The sequence below is a fragment of the Dermacentor albipictus genome, chromosome 3 (assembly GCF_038994185.2).
Source record: "Dermacentor albipictus isolate Rhodes 1998 colony chromosome 3, USDA_Dalb.pri_finalv2, whole genome shotgun sequence".
NCBI classification, from domain to species: domain Eukaryota; kingdom Metazoa; phylum Arthropoda; class Arachnida; order Ixodida; family Ixodidae; genus Dermacentor; species Dermacentor albipictus.
This window is the reverse complement of record NC_091823.1, coordinates 79,282,822-79,304,848: the sequence shown is the minus strand read 5'-3', so window position 1 is coordinate 79,304,848 and position 22,027 is coordinate 79,282,822. Positions and strand designations below refer to the sequence as shown.

General features: G+C 44.8%; 1 protein-coding gene across 1 annotated transcript in view; it reads left to right on the top strand.

Annotated features, from left to right (window-relative positions):
- The window catches only part of LOC135919174 (cell adhesion molecule Dscam1-like), a 283,407-nt gene that overhangs the window by 169,160 nt on the left and 92,220 nt on the right, over positions 1–22,027 (top strand). The window contains 6 exon segments of the mRNA XM_070536458.1: positions 7,618–8,025; positions 9,884–10,042; positions 10,650–10,937; positions 16,197–16,316; positions 17,376–17,552; positions 19,704–19,851. Of these exon segments, the coding sequence (XP_070392559.1) occupies positions 7,618–8,025; positions 9,884–10,042; positions 10,650–10,937; positions 16,197–16,316; positions 17,376–17,552; positions 19,704–19,851 (1,300 nt within the window).

Below are 22,027 nucleotides of genomic sequence, written 5' to 3'. Positions count from 1 at the left end.
CGAAAGAAAGAACGAAGAGCGTTCTCGACGCGTGACTCGTGTGAATGCAGAGCCAGAACGGGCGGGAAGCGCCGGGCGTTTGTCAAGGAAAATAAGGAAAGGCCGTATCCCGACTGAGGAAGTAACGCGTGTCTTGGGAGTGGGCACACGAATTTTTTTTTTATTATTCGGCAAAGTAAACGGCACCAAGGAGAGCACAAGCGGCGCTTGTCAAAGGGTGAGACGGGAGGGGGGTTGGGCGCTTGCTCGGCGGCACGGCGGCGGCGAGTCGCACAAGCGGTCCCGATTGAAAATCGAGTTTGTTCAACCTCATTACGGGCGCCTCTGAGGGGCGGCCGCGCCGACTCCCTTTTGAGGGACGAAGCACCGGGGGATCCCCGGCGTCGCCTTGCATTACCTTTGACATGTCGCGTCGCTGCCGAGCCGGGCATGCGCGGGCCGCTTGGCTTATAGCGGCCGCCATTTTGTCACCACCATCCCCCCCCTCTATCTCCAACTTCTCTATACACACGCGCACACTCTTATCGCCATATACAGAAGTACGGCCCTGCCGTCTTTAATCTTCGTTCTTTGATTCTTTCGGCGACTTGTTTTGCCATCCATTTCTCTCCCTCCTTAATTCTTCCTTGCCTTCCTGCCTCATTGCCTTCGCTCCCTTTTTTTTTTGCTCGCTTCCTTCCCGCGTTTCTTCCATCGTTCATTTTTCATAGTATTTTTTTCCTTTCTTGACATCTTTTTTTCCCGGCAAGGCCTGTATTCCTGCATTATTTTTCAGCCCCTCTTCATTCACCCCTTTTTAAATTTCATCGTTCCGTACTTTCCCGATTGCTTGCTTCCGTCTTTTCACCTTCCCATTCGTCGTGGGTTTACTTTATTTTCTACACCATCTACGTTGTTTTCGGGCAAGCCATCTTGCTGTTCCTTATTTTCCACGTTTTCCCTCCTTAGCTGTTGCCTTGTTTTCTCACTTGCCTATCAGCTTGTGCGCCATTGCTTCCAGGGCTGTTGTTTGGCTCAGTTTTTTACTTTCCCCTTCGTCCCCAATGTCGTAACCGTTTTCGTCTCCCCTATCGTCTCAGGGATGATACAGTGAACTCACTCGGGCTCGTCGATTTCTCTGTCGGAATTGTTACCCGGTCGGCCCCAGACGTCTACCATTATTACTTGTTTTCTGTATAATAATCCCGCTCCTTGCAAGCACAAACAATCGAGTGTTGGCGCTGCCTTCCACATATTACTATTTGTCGCTGTTCATATTGATTGTGTAACATAGAAATAATGTATCCGCAGTGCGAAATTATATTTTTGTCGGTCGCTACAAAAAAAAAATTGCTTCCTGGAAAAGAATCAATCTCAACACTAAGTGCCAAAAAGAAAACGCTGACTGATCGCGCATTATTCGCACGTGCATAAATTATTAGAAGACCGAGCATGACGAATAATCTGCCATTTCGGGAACATCCCCGAGATAAGGTTGCTCACGTTCGCATAATTTGTTAGGTAAAAGCGGCAAGTGCGTGCACCTAAGCCTTCGCCTTTCTTTCATTTTTCCGCACTACGCCGCACAATATGGAGGCACCGATGACTAATGGTGCCTCGACGCAACAAATTGTGTAGCCCGTATTCAGATCTCCACAGCCGCATACGAAATCAAACCAGAGTGCTTGTTAAGATGACTGCTGACAACGCAAACACAAAACCGAGCGAGGTCTCTTTTAGAACCATAATTACGCCGGTCGTTGGGCCAGAGTTTCTTTCGCATGAACTGAATTATGCAACAGGGTAGTACTATAGTAACACGTCTACGGGCAAAGTTCGCATTGTTGGAACAGCTTGCTGTTTGTATTCTGTTTAGGGATGAAACAGCGTTATTGTTACCATCTCTCCTTTTAGACACCCATCTCTCCTTTTAATAGGCTCATTTTGTATTCCTTTCTTTTTAATTTTTTTGCTCTCGTATACACTGACGCCATGAACGCTTAACCAATTTTCTCTGCTTGTCAATAACTTATTATGTATAGATGTGAATTTCAAGGTTGTATTATTTGTGTCATTTCATACTATTCGCTTCCTGTAATACAATTTCTTGCAGCATTCTATTGTTGATTTTTTACCCGTATGCATTTCTGTTACACAATGTTCATTAATGTTCATTTTTTTTTCTCGTTTATACATTACTGTATGTTTTTGTTCTCTTTATTTTGCACAGTGCCCTTTTTGTAGGGGGTACAGACCCCGTCAAGCCGAATTCATTTGGCTTTTTGTCTGTATTCCTGTCATCTGTACATGTATGGATGCAAATAAACTTGAATTGAATTGAATCTGTACAATGGCCTTATTCCTGTACATTTTGAGTCAGAGAGTTCTCATGTTTATGTTATGCACAATCATCATATTGTTTGTCTCTGCGTTGCGAATGGTGACTGACGGGCATGCGCTGTGGCTGATAGAAAAAGAAAACCACATCAAAACGTTTCTATATGTATGTGTTGGCAGACGAAATATTTCTTACGCGCAGGGGAACGGTTTATGACCGCCAACCGTTGGGCTTCGGTTGCAAGCTGCGTGATGAGACTGCGTGACAGCGCCCTTACCCACGCGCGTATATTCGCGTGGTCATTTCAGGGCGCTATATGGCAGCGCTACAAAGGTCATGTAAAAGATTAACTAGGCGTCATTGCTATATTCAGTGGGCTCCGCTTAATTTAATGAAGCCAGATTATCGCTACCATCTCCGTTTGCTCCATAATACACCTTTATTTCTGTTTTTTTTTTAAACCTACCTATACCTGTCTGAGCGCACTGAAACCACAACCTGAATATGCGAATAGACTATTCTGTTCATCTTTCCCTCCCGTCTTCTTCTTTTTTTTTTCTCATCTATCGTACCCCTTCTCGCTTTTCTGACTTGCACGATAGCCGACCGAGGCGATCTTATGGTTAACCCCCCTGCCTTTACTTGTGTGTACATATGTGTGTATATATGTGTGTACACATGTGTGTATATATGTGTATATATATATATATATATATATATATATATATATATATATATATATATATATATATATATATATATATATATCATCTGCCAATGTGTTACACAGAATAATTTATAGACCGGCTTGTCCATGTCTGCGGGCTAGGTGCTAGGCGTGTTTCAGAAGCACAGGAACGTATATTTAATAATGCCGTGAAACTGGGACTTCCGCTGTCTTCTGAATTCTCACCGAAACTCTACACAGACGTCATCTACGCATAGTTAACAATAGTAGAACCGACCAAGAGTTGTCCTGAACTTGCCGTATTTACTCTAATCTTTATTCATAACCTAGCGCAATCTGTTTGCTCCTTCAGTTATCTGCTCTACAATAATATTTATGTCCACCAACCTCTCCATTTTTTACCGTTTCAATGAAAAGAAAAAGTGCTTTCACAAGGCGTAGATACGAGGTTAACTCATTTAACATAAGATTTCGTTCCCTCTTTCATTCTTTCTTTGAAGAGCATTGTCTGACATTCCGGTCCGAAGTAGAAGTTTTGTGTCTTACACAAATATTTAACAAGTAATACGTACAATCGGTGCAGATTACTTTCTGTAGCTCGAATTCTCAAATTCCACTACAGCCTCCGAGAGAAACCTTCTCGACAGCGCTTCTCAACTTTTAGAAAAGCACGCTGCCGGCGGTGATTCGGCTCTTTGAACAATTCGTTAGCCCGAAAACATTACTGAGAGACTGACCATTATGGATGAACGCTAAACGACAGTTTAGGTTGTCCCTGACAAACGGATATAACCGGTACTTTCGGTAAATTACTTTAGGTTCGGAGATTCCTAACTCGTTTCTTCTTTCTCCTGCATCCCACCGTGACTTCATCCAGGCTGGTTGACTCGACGCTTCGTCGGCGTTTCGTGCTTGCTGCGGACTAGTTCTGCCCGTTTTTCTCCTTACCTTTAATGGTCTTCTTATCTTAAAAGGAAACAAACAAACACGTGGACTAAACAAAAACCAGCGTTGAAATTCAACCAAGTCACGCTTTGTTATTTTAACGCACCTTCCCTCGGACTTCTTTTTGTTTCCCCAAGTGTCTTCCCCACTTCGTTCCCCTTTCGGTTCTATGGGGACCATGTGGTACGTCTGTTTGTCCTCGGCAGTGAAGAGAAGCGGCAAGCCTGGCGCGAGAGAAACCGAGGCAATATCAATCTTGGGGATAACCGGGCCTGTAGCAGCGCCGCGGACACACTCACTGTTCCCCGGCGCTGTTTCTCTTCTTCCCTGCGCGGGACACGCGCAAGAAAGCGGGAGGCGAACCTGAAAGGGCAACCAGCACGCAGACTTTACGGCTCCGCTTGGCTGGCCCATTAATCACGGCTCCGACGTAGGCCTTTGGCCTCCGCCGTGTTCATTTGGCGTCGCGCTGCGCGCTCCGCTTCCTCAAGATGCTCGGCGAGGGAGGAGCGAAGGGAAGGAAGGGAAAAGGGCCAGGCACGACTACAGGGAAGGCACACGGTAGTCTAGCGGGAAGGGGTGCGCCCGCTCTGGCAGAGCCCAGGGCCTGCGCAACGTCGCCGCGTGGCGAGGGAGACGGGGAAAGTGAACGAGAGAGAGAGTGGAGAACGAGACCGAGTGGGACAGCAACGCGTGCTTCGAAAGAGGAGCGAAGGACACGCCTCGGAGACGGTGCCTGTGCAACATCGTTGGGTGGTGGTCTCGCGCGGGAAGCTCGAAAGAGATAGACACGTTCTGCCCTCCCCGCCCGCTGCGTTTCCTGGCGAGAAAACGCCGCCCCCGTCGTGTTGTCGCGACCGTCTGTCTTGAGGCGCGGGAAAAGGAGGAGCTCGAGATCTGTTCCCTGCGCTGCGGGTTGCCGTGGCGCCTCCGCTTTTTCCGGCCGTGTTGTACAACGTGCCGTCGCTTTGCGACAGGGCGAGCGGTTCTTATGTGCGTATTATATTTGTCAGTTTTGCCTACACAGAGTCGATACCTTCAGGAGTGGTTGCTGGAAGTTGCGTTCGCAAGGCGCCCCCTTTTCAGACCTGTTGCCTCGGCGCTATAGCTTTCTCTTTCCTCTACCCGTTCGCCGCGCGCTTTAGGGTTCGCTTATTTTTTTTCTAACTTTGTTCCTTTCTGCTCGTGACGTGGTTACGGGCGCGCACGTCAACGTAGCTCTAACGGAGTTATGAGTTTATTCGAGTAACGGAGCGCGGCTTCCACCTCACTGTTTATTTTTTTCCATACACTTCCCCCACGGAGGTTGTCTAAGTGATTGAGCTTGAAAACAGCAATAGACTCCCTGTATTTGTTTCTTCATCCCTATTTTTCTTTTTCTTTTCTGCACCGGCAACATAGATCAGCACTGTTATGGCGTGGCCTAGTGTGGCGTCATCACTTGCATGTATTTTTTCCGATTTTCGTTTTTTTCCAAGCGAGTAGGTAAACAATGATCAATCATCCCTGAAAATAAAAAGTTCTCACTGCTGTTTCAAAAAGCTCTCTTTTAATATTTCTGTGCTGTCCACATGCTTCCCTGGCTTGAACGGCCCATGGAATGTTCTCCAGGCAGTAAAGTGCGCTGCAGTAAGCGCTACAAACATTCGTAGAAGTTTCAATAAACGTATACCTAAAGCTACAGAATGCTCCTAAAGTAAACAGATAAAGTGAAGTCTTATTTAGGTCCACAGGATTTAAGAAAATCAAGTGACGAATTTTCAAATCTTGATATGTAAGTTTAAGAAGTGAATGAATGAATGAATGAATTCTTGACCTTTCCGTGCCTAAACCACGATTTCACTGTGAGGCACGTCGTAGTGGGGGACTCCGGATAAATTTTGACCACAAGGGGATCAATAACCTGCCCCCGATGCACAAGACACGGGCGGGCGGTTTTTGCATTTCGCCCCCATAGAAATGCGGCGGCCGCGTGCGGGATTTGATCCCGCCACATCGTGCTTAGGCGCAACAGCATAGCCACTAAGCCAACGCGGCGGGTAAGTTTAAAAATTGACAAATGAAGCACATCTTCTAAAGCTGTAACAAGGAAGGAAGGAAGGAAGGAAAAAGTGGAGAAGGAAAGGTAGGGAGGTTAACCAGTTTAGCTGAATCGGTTTGCTACCCTACACATGGGAGAGAGATGGGGGATAGGAGCTGTAACAAAATAAAAAAAAAGAAAGCATTGGTTGGTATTAGTGCAACACGTATGTAAAAAATACGCATATTTCATAATTCTGTGTTGAGAAAGGGTTCTATTAATATTTCGGGGTTTTTGAACACCTGCATTAGTCGTGAATATTGGCGACAGTCGCGAGCTCAAAGTATGATATGTGCATTTTTATATAGTTGACTGCAATTTAGAAACACGAATATCACACAAAAGTTGCAGAGAATGAAAGAAGCCAGGTAACATGTTTTCATTAGTCCATCCAGTGGCGAAGGCTCAGAATTTAAAAAAAAAACAGCATTTAATGATCTCATGCAAATACTCCGGAGAACATGCATCTTTGCTCGGTTCGTATTCCATTCCTCATTCTTTACAAAAGCAGACGATTTCTCCTCTGTTTCTTTCAGTCAGCTCATTTCTGACATTTAACCAAAACTAGTGCCTACGAAAAATCTCTATGTTCGTAATTTAGCCTCTATAATGTAATTGAAGTGAAGGAACACAAAAAAGTCGCAATTTCACCCGAAGGCGAAGCGTCGATTGCGATAGCAAATTATTAGGCAGCTATACGAAGCAAAGATAGCAGTTTTATCAGCAGTGTATACTTGTAAACATCCGGTTACTAACCAAATTAACAAGCAGGGCGTCTCGCGCGCACAAGCAAACACGAACACACCTCATTCGATGACCACGGACCCTCGCTGCCAATTCGTTGGCGGGAGAAAGGGTGGCAACATCAGTGAGCGAATGGGCCTTCGTGCTGCCTCTCGTTTCAACGCGAACTAAGCGGCGAGAACACAGCGCACACGAAGCTATCAGCACTCGATACGTCCCTCGCGGCCACCAGCGGAGTAACCCGAACGTGATGCAAGGCAGCGTGCTTCCTCAGCGCCAGTCTCCCTCATGCTCGCGAGATCGATCCACCATCCTCGACTCGCTCTCGCAAGCTTTGACTCGCAACCACAGCATACGTCCCGCGGTCACGATGTTATCGCACTTTAAGTTTATACGGAACATTACGGCCACGACGACGGCTATCGCAATAAAAGTGCTCTTTGGACAACTGCATTTGCATGCCCGAGTGACGGTTGCTGTCTACTTCGCAACATTTCATGGTCGTAGTGGTGTTTGATTGGTGAATGTATCAATATTAAAATTTCCTTATCTGCGACATCTAGTACTCACTTATGACTATTCACATAATTTAAGACTTATTCAAGGTTAAAGTGTTTTTATCACTCTTTCTTTCTCAATTTGCGCGAGTGGACCCGCCATGCGGAATTTCGATTAACATTAATGCGTTTGTCCTCTTCGATTCCTTCGATCACTCTAATATGCACGCAGTTAGAAAATGGTTGTTCAGGTACAGGGTTCCGCAATTTGTGCCAGCCGGTGTCACCACAAGCGGTGCATACGTTATCCAGCGACGTGCAAACCACGAGCTTTCGGCCTTTCCAGAGACGCCTCCCGAGCTGAAGGCCGTGTTCACGCGCAAGCTGGTCGATCCGGGCGAGCGATTCTCACTCCGCTGCGTGGCCTCGGGCAATCCGCTGCCGCGGGTCACGTGGGCGCTGGACGGCGGCATGGTGGGAGAGAGCCACCGAGTGCACTACGGCGACTTCGTGAGCTCAGCGGGCGACGTCATCAGCTACGTGAACGTGACGTCGGCGACGCGCGACGACGGGGGCCTCTACCGGTGCGAGGCCTCGAACGACCTGGGCACCGCGTGGCACGACGACCGCATCGACGTCCGGGGTCCACCGCGAGTGCGGCCCATGGCCAACCTTACCGTCACCTCCGGCACCACGCTGGTGTACCACTGCCCTTACACGGGGCACCCGGCGCCCAAGGTCACGTGGAGTCGAGGTCGGTGGTGAACCACGAGCACTATGATTCGCATGCGTTGTTGTTGCTGTTGTTGCTACTGTCGAATGCATCATAATTCTCAAAGAAGTACAGAAAAGTACAGTCGCACCCACGACAACCGCCAGCTGGTGCTTGTCCTCTGTGCGCCTTTCCTTTGTCGCCTCAGCAGCTTTTGTGATGGTCAAGCATGACTAATAGACCATCTTCTAACAGCAGCTAGAGCAATTTGGGCGTCATTGCAACTGTTTGTGCGCAGTTACCGGCTGCGTACACTGGTATATCGCATTTTATGCTGGTCATTTGGTCTAATTAGCTATTTAGCTAACGAAACAGTTCAGCGCATTACTCCTTAGCTTACGCGGGAGATGCCACACGTACATGGAAACTGGTAGCGAGTGTTGAAATGCGTGGCAACGAAGTTTGTCTCATTACTCCTTGTGAGGATAAAAAAAAATGAACTAGTAAAATACTCGAATACAAACTAAGAAACTGGGAGAGTGGGTAAACGGAACAGTTGGTATAGTTCATGGTTTTGTGGAAGCGCAAACACATACGAAGAAGAAGAACGAGACACAACGAGCTGAGACTGGAACTAAATCTTATTCACGTAAGGAACAAATACTTGAGTTTAGTTCAAGTCTGCGCTCACTGTGTCTCGTTCTTCTTCGATGCGTGTTTGCGATTCCAAAAAACCATGAATAAGGCACTAGTAACTGGGAACTAGAAAACGAGGATTACGAAAAATATATTACTTTACTTGAGCTGCTTATTGTCATGGCCTAAATGCCAGGAAACATTTAAAGGAGCCTCTAAGAAAGGATGGGTGTATTTATTTCTGAAAATGAAAGATCGTCATTGGGCCCTTGTATTAATGTGAAGCCATATTCTCAAAAAAGCAAGCTTTCTCTAATTAGCTACAATTAGGCATCAATTATGGCTAGTAATGCAAACTCGCCTCATGGGCATAAAGTAGCAGTTATATTTGAAACCATAAATACTTTTGCTAGGAGAGGGGGGTGAGGTGAATATGGCATATAACGGTAATATTTTAGCCAACTAAATTATTAGCTTGTCGCTCTAGTGTTTGCATTAGTTACGAAATCGTTTTCAGGTCGGGGCATGCATACACAATAGCAAAAAGAGAGCGCTGGTATTTTCAACTCACGCATGTATTCCATGGGATAGCCTAGTGCGCTCTTCGTAAAGGAGCATGTGGCAGTTCTCTATTCTCTATTAAGTTCACTTGTCAGGCAACATCAGTGTGCTGCACCCTAAACGCACTGCAAACAACTCAACAGTGCCTATTTCACGTAGCTAATATTGCTTTGTGTGGAATTATTGCTCACATTTGGTAGCACAATCAAGAAGAAACTTTGCTAGGCAAGATACACGCGTACGCTTACTAACATGATTCCAAAGTTTGAAGTTTCTGAGGATTAAACTAAAGTGCATTATCTCAGTCATAAAAATTTTTTTTTTTTTCAGTATTCAGACATGTACTTGTTGTTTCGTTTGCAAAGCGTGTTGATACCTTAGTGGATTCTGATTACTCTAGAAGCTTCATATGATACCACGATACTTTCTCTCGCCTTCAAAGCATTGAATAAGTTCAGGTGAGGGTAAATAAATAACAAAAAAGAAAAGTGCAACGGTATCTTTTTAGGATAATAAACTTCTAATGCATGTAATTTACTCAATAATACGTCTTCGTGTGGTAGCATTCTGATACCGTTGGAAGATCCTCTGATGTGCCTGTCAACGTCACGGCGACAACTTTTACATTTTCAGAACCATTCGATGCCAGTAAAGCAGCAGTCACAGGTTTTACTAATGATTCTGATCTCTGGCATGGTTATAGGTGGGCGGGATCTTCCACACAACGAGAGACAGCGTGCCTTCGAAAACGGCACCATTGTCATCACCGACGTCACGCGTGAGGCTGACGAAGGCGTCTACACGTGCCGGGCTACGACCTCTAAGCAGGAAGACAGCAAAGATCTTAATGTCAAGATTATCAGTGAGTACAACCATGTTCGCCTGCACTACTTACGTCTGGGTGTTGGAAGTAGCCAATGGTACGAATAGAGCACAAAGCACTCCTTTAAAGAAATGTACCTAAAGTTTTTCAAGCTTATTTCGTGCAATGACCAGCCCCTAAAAGTTCCGACCCCTTTCATTTCGCAGTTGTAAACAAACAACAACAACAAAAAAACAGCAAGTTTTTCCTCGTACGCTCGTATTGCACCTCATCCCAGGATGACAGGCAACACCACCTATGCACTATTAAGGTGCTTCTAGCGTCTAACTCATGACAACTCGTGATAACTGCGACCGTGGGGTGGTGCTGATCTCCATTCGTTGACAGGGAGCCTTGCATGTAGGCGTTCGCTAGGAGTGTAGTTTAACGGAAACAATAAAGACCTTGGTGACCGCCACCACCATCGATTTTCGAAGAAGTTGTTCATAAAATATAATTCATGTATAATTTTGGAGCCAAGGAAAGCAGCGCACAGCAGAAATGCGTCAAAATATCCGGCTCAGGCCGCAACGCATTAGGCTTCGCTTTGCATGTTCCCGCCGAAGCGACGTAGCCCTAACACTTCTGTACGGACATCCCTTCGCAGAAAAGACGGTTCTCAACCCGTTCAACTTCCCCAAGACCCTGGCCGAAGGGATGCAGGTTGTGATCACCTGCTCGGTGCGCTCTGGCGACACGCCCATCAAGATCTGGTGGCTCAAGGACGGCGTGCCCTTCAGCAAGACGCAGCTGAACATCCAGGAGGCGTCGCTGGGGGACCTCGGCTCGAACCTGGTCTTCAATGAGGTGGGCCGCGCGCACAACGGACGCTACACCTGCGTCGCGGAGAACGACGGCGGAATCACGAACCACACGGCCGAGCTGGTCGTCTTCGGTGAGTGAAGGCCGCGTGCGTCGTCTCTCTCGTCTCTTCGGACAGCGCGGATGAGCACGAGTTCCAAATAATGAGGCTCTAACGGAAGAAACTGACCGCCCAAATTCCTACGCCTTCGTGATTAACTGGAATATCCTGAAATTCCGAGCAAGTTGAAATAGCATTGCGACCAATGGCACTACAAGGAGTAACTACGTACAAACACACACACGTACGCACAAACACACAAACACACACACACACACGCACACGCACGCGCATATAGAAAGAAAATTGGAAAAAGGTTTTATTCTAAGAGTGATGTGCCCTGCAAAACAGAGAAAAACTATGTCGTCAAAACTCATTCCCTCTCAAGCACTACCAAATTTCTGTAGTCAGCCATGTTCTCCCGGCGATGAGAGCGCCTTAAAATATCTTTCTGCCATGATCGCCGCTTGAGCATTCACGTTAATTAAGTATGCTTTGTACGCCTTGCGCCCTTTTTTTATGCGATTTTTATGCATTTTTATGCGATTCAGCACCTTCTACATTTTGTCAATTTTCAGGCGGGTGTGATTTCAATGTTCTGTTGCCATCTATGCCTCGATTTCGCTGTTACAGCATCTCTTGGTATTTCTTTAATCCTAGCATATGTCTTGCATGCCAAATATTTGCTAGCTATTTTCTTTGGTCTCTTGACGAACGCCCGGCTATTCATAAAGGATACAAAATTATATATGCAGGACGACACCGCATTATCACAAAAGCCAGGCAACGGACGAAGCTTAATTTGAAATTCTGCTTTAAACAGCCATTATCCCTGTAGTAAACTTACCGGAGGGCAAGTTTGAAACTGTGCTCATTAAATTTGTGTTAGCGTAGTATGCGACGGTGAAGTAATGAGCCCTAAAGTAGGGCACGTGTTAGCATTGCATCGTATAGTATAATGTCGTATGTCTCTTGCGATCTAATTACAGGGAATTCTGTCCAGCCGATCAGTTCCAGTGGAGTACTGTTCTGGCGATTAGTGCTAGTGAGGTACTGCGTTCGAGAATAGCGCTTGTTAAAATATTTATGACCTCTAGGAGAGAGGCCAGTACTGCGCTTCGTCGTTATGCGTCAGATAGCTGTTTCAATAAGGGGGACGCCCTATCAACAAAAGCCCTGAGCCATGAATGTCGTCTCACGCGAACTCCCGTTCGGACGCAAGAACAGAATTTCTCGCATAAGCTGGTTGATTAGTCGCCACTAGAGATATGTACTGCATCATACTGCTGACAAAGTGCGTATAATGCCATTCTTGAAAGACTATGAGGTCAGATCCTGCGATGTAATTTCGTTGCTTTCAACGCACGAGAAACATATCGATTTACCCTAAAAACTAGACGAAAGATCTGATCAAAAAAACGCCAATGTATGAAAGCCTATAACCCTACAGCTAGAATAGAACTGGCAGAACTTTCTAAGTTAATCAACAAACGTAAGACAGCGGACATCAGGAACTATAATATGGATAGAATTGAACAGGCTCTCAGGAACGGAGGAAGCCTAAAAACAGTGAAGAAGAAACTAGGAATAGGCAAGAATCAGATGTGTGCGTTAAGAGACAAAGCCGGCAATATCGTTACTAATATGGATGAGATAGTTCAAGTGGCTGAGGAGTTCTATAGAGATTTATACAGTACCAGTGGCACCCACGACAATAGTGGAAAAGAGAATAGACTAGTGGAATTCGAAATCCCACAGGTAACGCCAGAAGAAGTAAAGAAAGCCTTAGGAGCTATGCAAAGGGGGAAGGCAGCTGGGGAGGATCAGGTAACAGCAGATTTGTTGAAGGATGGTGGCTGGATTGTTCTAGAGAAACTAGCCACCCTGTATACGCAATACCTCATAACCTCGAGCATACCGGAATCGTGGAAGAACGCTAACATAATCCTAATCCATAAGAAAGTGGACGCCAAAGACTTGAAAAATTATAGACCGATCAGCTTACTGTCCGTTGCCTACAAAGTATTTACTAAGGTAATCGCAAATAGAATCAGGAACACCTTAGACTTCTGTCAATCAAAGGACCAGGCAGGATTCCGTAAAGGCTACTCAACAATAGACCATATTCACACTATCAATCAAGTGATAGAAAAATGTGCAGAATATAACCAACCCTTATATATAGCTTTCACTGATTACGAGAAAGCGTTTGATTCAGTCGAAAGCTCAGCAGTCATGGAGGCATTACAGAATCAGGGTGTAGATGAGCCATATGTAAAAATACTGGAAGATATCTATAGCGGCTCCACAGCCACCGTAGTCCTTCACAAAGAAAGCAACAAAATCCCAATAAAGAAAGGCGTCAGACAGGGAGATACGATCTCTCCAATGCTATTCACAGCATGTTTACAGGAGGTATTCAGAGACCTGGAGTGGGAAGAATTGGGGATAAAAGTTGATGGAGAATACCTTAGCAACTTGCGATTCGCTGATGATATTGCCTTGCTTAGTAACTCAGGAGATCTATTGCAATGCATGCCCACTGACCTGGAGAGGCAAAGCAGAAGGGTGGGTCTGAAAATTAATCTGCAGAAAACTAAAGTAATGTTTAACAGTCCCGGAAGAGAACAGCAGTTTACGATAGGTAGCGAGGCACTGGAAGTGGTAAGGGAATACATTTACTTAGGGCAGGTAGTGACCATGGACCCGGATCATGAGACTGAAATAACCAGAAGAATAAGAATGGGCTGAGGTGCGTTTGGCAGGCATTCTCAAATCATGAACAGCAGGATGCCACTATCCCTCAAAAGGAAAGTGTATAACAGCTGTGTGTTACCAGTACTCACATATGGGGCAGAAACATGGAGGCTTACGAAAAGAGTTGTGCTGAAATTGAGGACGACGCAACGAGCTATGGAAAGAAGAATGATGGGTGTAACGTTAAGGGATAAGAAAAGAGCAGATTGGGTGAGGCAACAAACGCGGGTAAATGACATCTTAGTTGAAATCAAGAAAAAGAAATGGGCATGGGCCGGACATTTAATGAGGAGGGAAGATAACCGATGGTCATTAACGGTTACGGACTGGATTCCAAGGGAAGGGAAGCGTAGCAGGGGGCGGCAGAAAGTTAGGTGGGCGGATGACATTAAGACGTTTGCAGGGACAACATGGCAACAATTAGTAGATGACCGGGGTAGTTGGAGAAGTATGCGAGAGGCCTTTGCCCTGCAGTGGGCGTAACTAGGATGATGACGATGATGATGATGATGATGATGACAGTGTTAGGAGAATAACATCTGATTTAAAATGGCACTCGTTCCGCCTAAAAAATATAAGCTAATTGTTTAGAAAGAGCCGTCTAAAAGAAGGATTTGTCGCGATGTCTTTCTCCTAAGCCCTCCCGCAGTTTTCAGTAGCGATACTTCATTTTATTAGGCACGCAGAAACGCCACCTCCGATTTGAGTTTATTGTCGAGACTCGCGGACGATTTTTTGCGTCCCTGTATCGAAAGCCACGGAGGCGCAGCAACTGCACATGCACTACTCCGCCATGAAGTCAAGCAGTTTAACAGCAATTTCGGTGTCTTGGAAGATATGCTGAATCACTGCAGCTTCCACTTGCGGCGGTTTCGCATTTGCCCAAACGTGGAAGAAAATGTGGAGAAAAAACAAGCCAAATTTAACACTCAGTAAGGTTGTTTGTCTCATTTTGATGTTGTAAGTAAAATGTCCGCGTTTGTCTATTGCTCAGCTTAAAATGGCACGAATGAAAAATGCAAGATCTTTTTCAGGAACCTTCTTGTTCATCCGCAGGTTTCCTTTCATTGTCGCAGATAGTCGTTTGCGAATGTTATGTTTTTCCGGCGTCGCTGTTGACTTTATAACGCACGTGTATCTTATTCAAAGTTAACACGGTGTCGCCACCACACGTATGTAGTGTCGGCCTTTTGAACTGCCACCTATTCACCAAGTAGTCGGAAAAGAAATCGGGCACTCAGGAAGCCCGTTTACACATTGCTTTCCCCGTATTCTAGGACGTTCTCCCACACAGCACTCGACCTCAATTCAATGGATAGATGAATGAATGAATGTTATGAGCGTCCCCTTCGGAACGGGGTGGTGGGTTGCACCAGCAAGCCCTTGCTGCTATACTGCCTAATGTCTTACCTAGGTTAAAGAAGAAAAAAAAGAAATAGAAAAAGATGCAACCCCACGATAACCTCCAATAACAAAATTTTCTGACTTCCTATTGTGAAGTTTGTTTTTGTACGTCTCGGTTTTTTGTCGTTTCCGTACTTTTCTTCCACCAATCTTCCAATCGTCTCTTACTAATCTCTATTCTGGACATGTTTACTTTCCCCCTGCTCTCACTGAACCAAAGGGCTCCAAGGAGGCCAGTGGGGCCTAAATCGACCGCTGGGCAGACATCTTTACATTCTAATAAAACGTGCTCCATCGTTCCTTTAGCTTCACCACGGCAAGCACATGCTTCTCCTTCCTTCTTATACCTCGCTTTATAGGTGCGTGTTCTAAGGCATCCTGATCTGGCTTTGAAAATTAATGCACTTCCCTCTGTGCTATCACAAATTATTTTGTTCCTGATTTCGTTTTTTTCCTCTTAAGTAGTTACTCATAGCAGGTTTCGTTTTTATTGCCGCCACCCATGAGATTATTTCGGCCTCTCTGACTTTCCGCTTGACGCATTTTGTTGCTGTGTTTCTCACCCAACAGGCCGCATACTTGCTGGTAATCTTCCTAGTTCTTTTCCTCCACTGTGAATCAATGTTTTTTCCTGTACAAATACCTCAACACTCTCCCAGCCCATTTACTCTCTTCCATATTCCTCAGTAGTTCTTCATAATCAAAACAAGAAAGTAGATTGCAGCGGCAATCCTCGACAGAAGTGGTCACTGTGCTTCATGATCATATACGACGCATGTTGAGAAGTGTAGCGTCTTCATCATTCGAAAGGTGGCGCTTTGCTCGACTCTGTGAAGCAGAGGAAAAACTTGGAGTCGAGGATCGTTTGAAAACATGGGGGTACAATCTTTCGCAGGTCACACGGAGTGTCGCATTCCAGTCAAAACGACTTTTTCTTTGAACTCGCTGCTCTAAGTGACAGTCGAGAAAAACATTGTGTGAGATTAATATCGGTTGAGATATTGAGCTCGCTTGAACGCTGTTATTTTTTCATCTTTTTTTTGTGTTTGGGAGGCGTAAACGAAGCTGGTGAGTCCGCCCATTTGACCTGACGAGCTTGCTAGATGGCTCTCTTTTTTTTTCAACTTACAGTACCGCCAAAATGGAAGATTGAACCAAGCGACAAGTCCAGCATCGTCAGATCGAGGGTTACTTTTGACTGCCAAGCGGACGGCCATCCACCACCACTCATCCGATGGAAGATAGCCCTCGGTGAGTAATAGGAGCAGGCCCAGCCAAATGGCCGGGCGAGCTGAGCGCAGTGCGAGTAGGCGTAATCAGACAACGCCCCTACCGAGCGAAGCCAGCATTAATTGTCCTCCCCTTTGTCCCTGACGTCAATAATTTGCCCGGTAGTAATAGCGTTTCACGCAACCACCCTTATACGGGCATTTATGCAACGCGCAGGCCATTCACAATTTATCGTCTACTGATCCAGCCACAAATTAGTTTATCGATACATACGGCCGTTGGAAAAGCCCCGACGCAATATTACATCGAATTCAGCTTGCACAAGTGCACTCCCCAAATGGCACAGACACCCTGCACAACGATCGGTGCACTGAAAGCTGCAGTTTATCTGAATTTAATCTTGGCGAACCGTCCTGACAGAACGATGATCGGCGTAAGGGTATAAAGAAGGAGGGGTGGGTGGGCGAAGGAGCGGACGACATTCGCGGACAGTACAGGTGTCTTGAACACCGTCACGAACGTACAGAAGCCGGTGGTTTGTAGCGCCGCGGTTCACCGAGTTTCCGAGATGGCATTGTTACAAGTAGCGTGACTTGGCCACATCGTCTGTACGTAATGGACATACTAGAGCAGCTGTACCTGAACAAAGAACACGGGAACTAGGCAGTCAGCCCTCTTTCACTGTCTTCGCTCGACACGCGTCATTCTTTTTAAGGTTGCTCGCGTAGCATAATAGAGTGAGGCCGATCAATAGGTAAAGTCACGAATGAGCATCAATGGTACCAGGAAATATAAAAGCTGGAAAGAAGCAATAAAAGAAAGCTAATGGCCTGTTCCCTTCATCTGCTTTCTTTATTTCTTCACAACTGGTGCACTTTCCAACCCCCGGCCTTTCTGCCTTCTTTATTGTCTTCTTATTTGACCTGAAGTTATAATCTGCGACGTAATATCCACTTTGTCGGCTCTTCCAATCTAACCTGTCACACTTTTTTCTTTCTTCTCTCTTCCTCTTCTGCTTACCCAACCCGCCGTTTCCGTTTCCTCCATCCCCATTTCCTTTCCGTCTTGCGGCCACCTCAGGAGACGATGCGGGCAAGGCGTTTAAATCCATAATCAGCAATTACCATATGCAGATGTTCGAAAATGGTTCGCTCATAATCAACGACGTCGAGCCCAAGGACGCCGGGCAGTACCTCTGCGAGGCAACGAACGGAATAGGGGTCGGTCTCAGCACCGTCGTTCGTCTCTCGGTTCACGGTGAGTCGGTTGCGCCAATGGCCGCCAATATTCTCGCACTGGAATGAGTGTGCTCGGACGATAATAAACGAACTCACTTTTTCTCTTCTGTCTTTTACATTTAATTCAGCATGTTTTCTTTTTTACCTCATTATTAAAATTATTTGAGCTGCGACAGTCCGGCAACACCTCTCTTCACAACCCGATTACAGTTTCATCTTCGCAAATGAAGTAACCGTTCTGTTTGACTGTCTCCTCTCCTCGTTCATGCTTCTTCTCCTTCTCCTTCCTCTTTTTTTCTATTCTAAAAAAAGCCAGATGACGACACGAGCAATATTTGCAAATAGCTCGATTGCGGAACGTATGGGATATAATGTCACTGGGTTTTTTTTTCTTTTGTTGTTGTTCTTTGTTGTTGTTTTTTTCAGCATGTGTAGGTGCATTCAAATGCGCTCACTAATCGTAGGACATGTACGACTCTTTCTGATAGAAAATATTTGTTTTTCAATCAAGATAAACATTGCGACATTACGAGAATAACACGGATAGCTTTGTGTCTATTTCACTTAACAGGTGTGTATTTGCATTTGTGGGCCAATATTCTTCTCTTTCATGTGTGTATGAGTCCTGATTGGGAACTGCTTGTACTCCTCACGTTAAATCTGAGAACGATGTCTGCGTCAACATGGGGCGATCATCATCATATGTGATGCGGAATCCTGCAGAAGCTCCACACAATGCACGTCAGATTTCCGTACGACCCATGTGAAGCAATGTTTGTCTATGTACGCACACTATATTCTACGAAGCAGACTGTATCTGCCCTCAGCACTCGTGCAAGTTAAATTCGCGATTAGATTTCTTCAATACCCAAAACAGAGAAACTTGATAGATAGATAGATAGATAGATAGATAGATAGATAGATAGATAGATAGATAGATAGATAGATAGATAGATAGATAGATAGATAGATAGATAGATAGATAGATAGATAGATAGATAGATAGATAGATAGATAGATAGATAGATAGATAGATAGATAGATAGATAGATAGATAGATAGATAGATAGATAGATAGATAGATAGATAGATAGATAGATAGATAGATAGATAGATAGATAGATAGATAGATAGATAGATAGATAGATAGATAGATAGATAGATAGATAGATAGATAGATAGATAGATAGATAGATAGATAGATAGATAGATAGATAGATAGATAGATAGATAGATAGATAGATAGATAGATAGATAGATAGATAGATAGATAGATAGATAACGCGCGACAGGCCGCGCGCAATTTTCCATGTATCCGCGTGCTTTCATGCTTGGAAAAACCCTCTTATGCCGCACGTATTGAGCAACAGAAAGGTGCATCGGGAGTTTTTCATCTTGCTCCACAGTTTTCTCATTGACACTTTTCATGTAATAATAACATAAGTCGATTAAATTATTAAGACTCATGATGTGATTAGGCGGAATGCAGAAAATTATCTGAGAATCTCCAAGTGACAGCAAACAACATTGCGTTGGTTCTGTCAAGCTACGTGGCATTTGCACATTTTTTAAGTAAGACTCAAGTTACATCAGACACCGTATTATATACAAGGTGTCTCAGCTAACGCCAGACAAAGTTTTAAAATATGCGAATGCCAAGTAGCTGGACAGAAGCAAGGTAAAAGTTGTTTGCCGTCGCTTGGAGATATTAAGTTATTTTTGTTTCATTCCACTTAATTGGATAACTAGCCTTAAGTAATCAACTTCTCAAATATAATAATTAGATGAAATTTGTCAATGAGAAAATCGCAGAGCGACATGGAAAACTCCCGATACAGCTTTCTGTTGCTCAATAAATGCTACATACATGCTACATAAAAGTGTTTATCCCAGCGTGAAAGAAGCCCACGAATACACACAAAGTGCCTCGAGCGGCCAGTCGCGCGGCAACTTTCCGCGTATCCGCGGGCTCACACTCCTCCATCCAATCTCTCCGCATTTCTTTTCATTAAATCTTGTACCCTACCTCTCTCGGCGTCGTGAAAGAAAATGACGAAAAACAACTCGAATAAGCAAGTAATTTACAAAATTCAGCCTCGTCCACAGTGCTTATCATATAATAACGTAAAAGGGCACGCTTTAAGTGTTTAACTTCCTTCTTCATCCACAGTGGCCGCCCATTTCAAAGTAAGCTACCAGGCCCTTCGTGTCAACAAGGGTGAACAAGCTAGGCTTATATGTGAAGCTTACGGAGAAAAACCGCTCACGATAACGTGGAAGAAAGACAACATGATCCTGGATCATCGCTACATTTCAAGGCAAGTTCCGTGCATTCAATTCATTTACCTTTTCCCTCTTTCGGCTGCTAAGCAATGCCGTGTACACACTAAACATTCAACACACCTAAGAGTATTAATAGGGCGTTTTCTCATGTTACACACTCCAGTATAACCTTTTAACACCAATTTAATAAAAGCACCCTGTAGTAAGGGTGTGTTCGAAAAAAATGAAAACACAGTGAAAAATTAACACTCTATACAAAATGTGTCCGCACGTTCGCATACTGTTGAATATTGACCTTGCAGCTATAGGAACGTTAGATTTCAAGCATAACAAATACATTTTCTTCCATGCAAGATATGACCTTCTAAAAGGCACTGAGCAGGTTTCTCTTAAAATGAAGTAGTTGCAATTGCTGGATAGTTTATACATATAGCACCAATATTTGAAGAGCAGAAACATGGCTTCTGAGTGGCACATTGGTCAGGGTGTCCAGTTTTCATGTGAAGTTCTTGGATTCGAATCCACCTCCAGGCATTTATTTCGTAACCTATTTAAGAATGCATGGTTTGTCATTTGGTGCTGTTTGTGTAGTGATGCTAGTAACGAACCAACTCGTAAATAGTGGAAAGTACAACGAGATGAGGGCGACATATTTTATTCATTTCACTTGTACTTCAACCAAACACTTCTGATTAAGGGTGTTAATCAAATAAGGGTGCTTGTATCAGCGCCCTAATACTACCCGTCTGGCGAAGAATTGATTTACACGCTTAAGGGCGTTAAAATGTTTACTGTGATATGTAATAGGGACGATATTTCTTTCGAAAATCCAGAGGGTTACATAAAGGATGTGCTTCTATAATTACAGAGCCACACGATACGGTGGTAGCTAACCAGAACCAGTGTCTTCTCGTTATCCCTTGATGGACTCGCTTGCCCCAAAAATGGCGACTGTAAAAATCCTGTTCGCGTCTTCCTGCATCTTTGACCTTCATAAAAGATAATCCTTCTGACTGCGTCTTGATACGCGCGATGTCGTCATTGATATGATGGTTGCCACTGTTGCGCATGCCGGAACGGTTCGGCTGAGCTGGTTGAGCAGCTGAGCAACGACAAAGAAATAAGAAGCGGCGAATCATGGCTGCTTCTGAATGATCGTTGTTGATTCTTGTGTTGTTCCGGACTGCGCTCATCAAGGCGCCGCCGCCTGTCGAAATTGGGCCCACCAGACTACCATCTGTGGATCTGTGGATACATGGCCTGCACCATAGATTACCTGGAATATTTATTGAACAGAAGAAGCTACGTAGGCATACATGCAATTCTTCACCGCTTTTATGCGACAGGAAAAACTTTCAGAAAAACAAATTTAGTCCCACTTGCTACACGGGACCCGAATAAAGAATTAAACAGCGAAGGAGGGAAAGAAAGGCTACCGCATATGCGAAGCTCAGCGTTGCTATAGTAAGCACAATGTGCTCGCAAAACACTGCAGCGAATGGCAACCAGAAGGTGACATTCACTTTTTTTAGGAGCTTCTAATCCATACATATATTTGCAATATGTATCTCGTTCTATAGTCACATACCTGCTAACCTTTACGATTTTACCTTAACGGATGCTAATACAGTCGCCGACCTATTTTTCACATCCTGACTTTGCGGACCTGCTTATCATTTTAAGATTAATACACAGCCGCGCGACCGACCACTGTGCAAATGTTATCCAATACTTTACTGTTACCCACAGTTACGCCAATACTTCATGAATAAGCTTCGTAGCAAACATTTCCGTTTGTCTGCGGCGCAGGTCTCTCGTGCTGCGACTAGTGAGCGTAGCACCCTCCCCTGCAGAACTTCGATTCTTCTACACTTCGATGCTTTAAAGAAACGGTCGATATTTCTAATAATAAAACAATTGCCCGTATATTTCACCAACTGTTCGACTGCAGTGTTTCTTTTTTCTACATTTCACGGTTGGCAGGCCTGCTGGCAGTGTCAAAACAGGTCGCACGTGACGAACTTTTTAATCTTTGGAAGCCTTCATTTCTGATAACACCTAAAACGTCTCGTCTAACGACAACCTCATTGGTAAAACCGCTTGGCATAACAGCGGCGTCAAAGGGAGCCGCAGAATGCGGCGCACTTCATCAAACACAGCTATATGTGACCAGCGTTTGACAACCCAAGCAAAACACGTTATTCGCTCAGT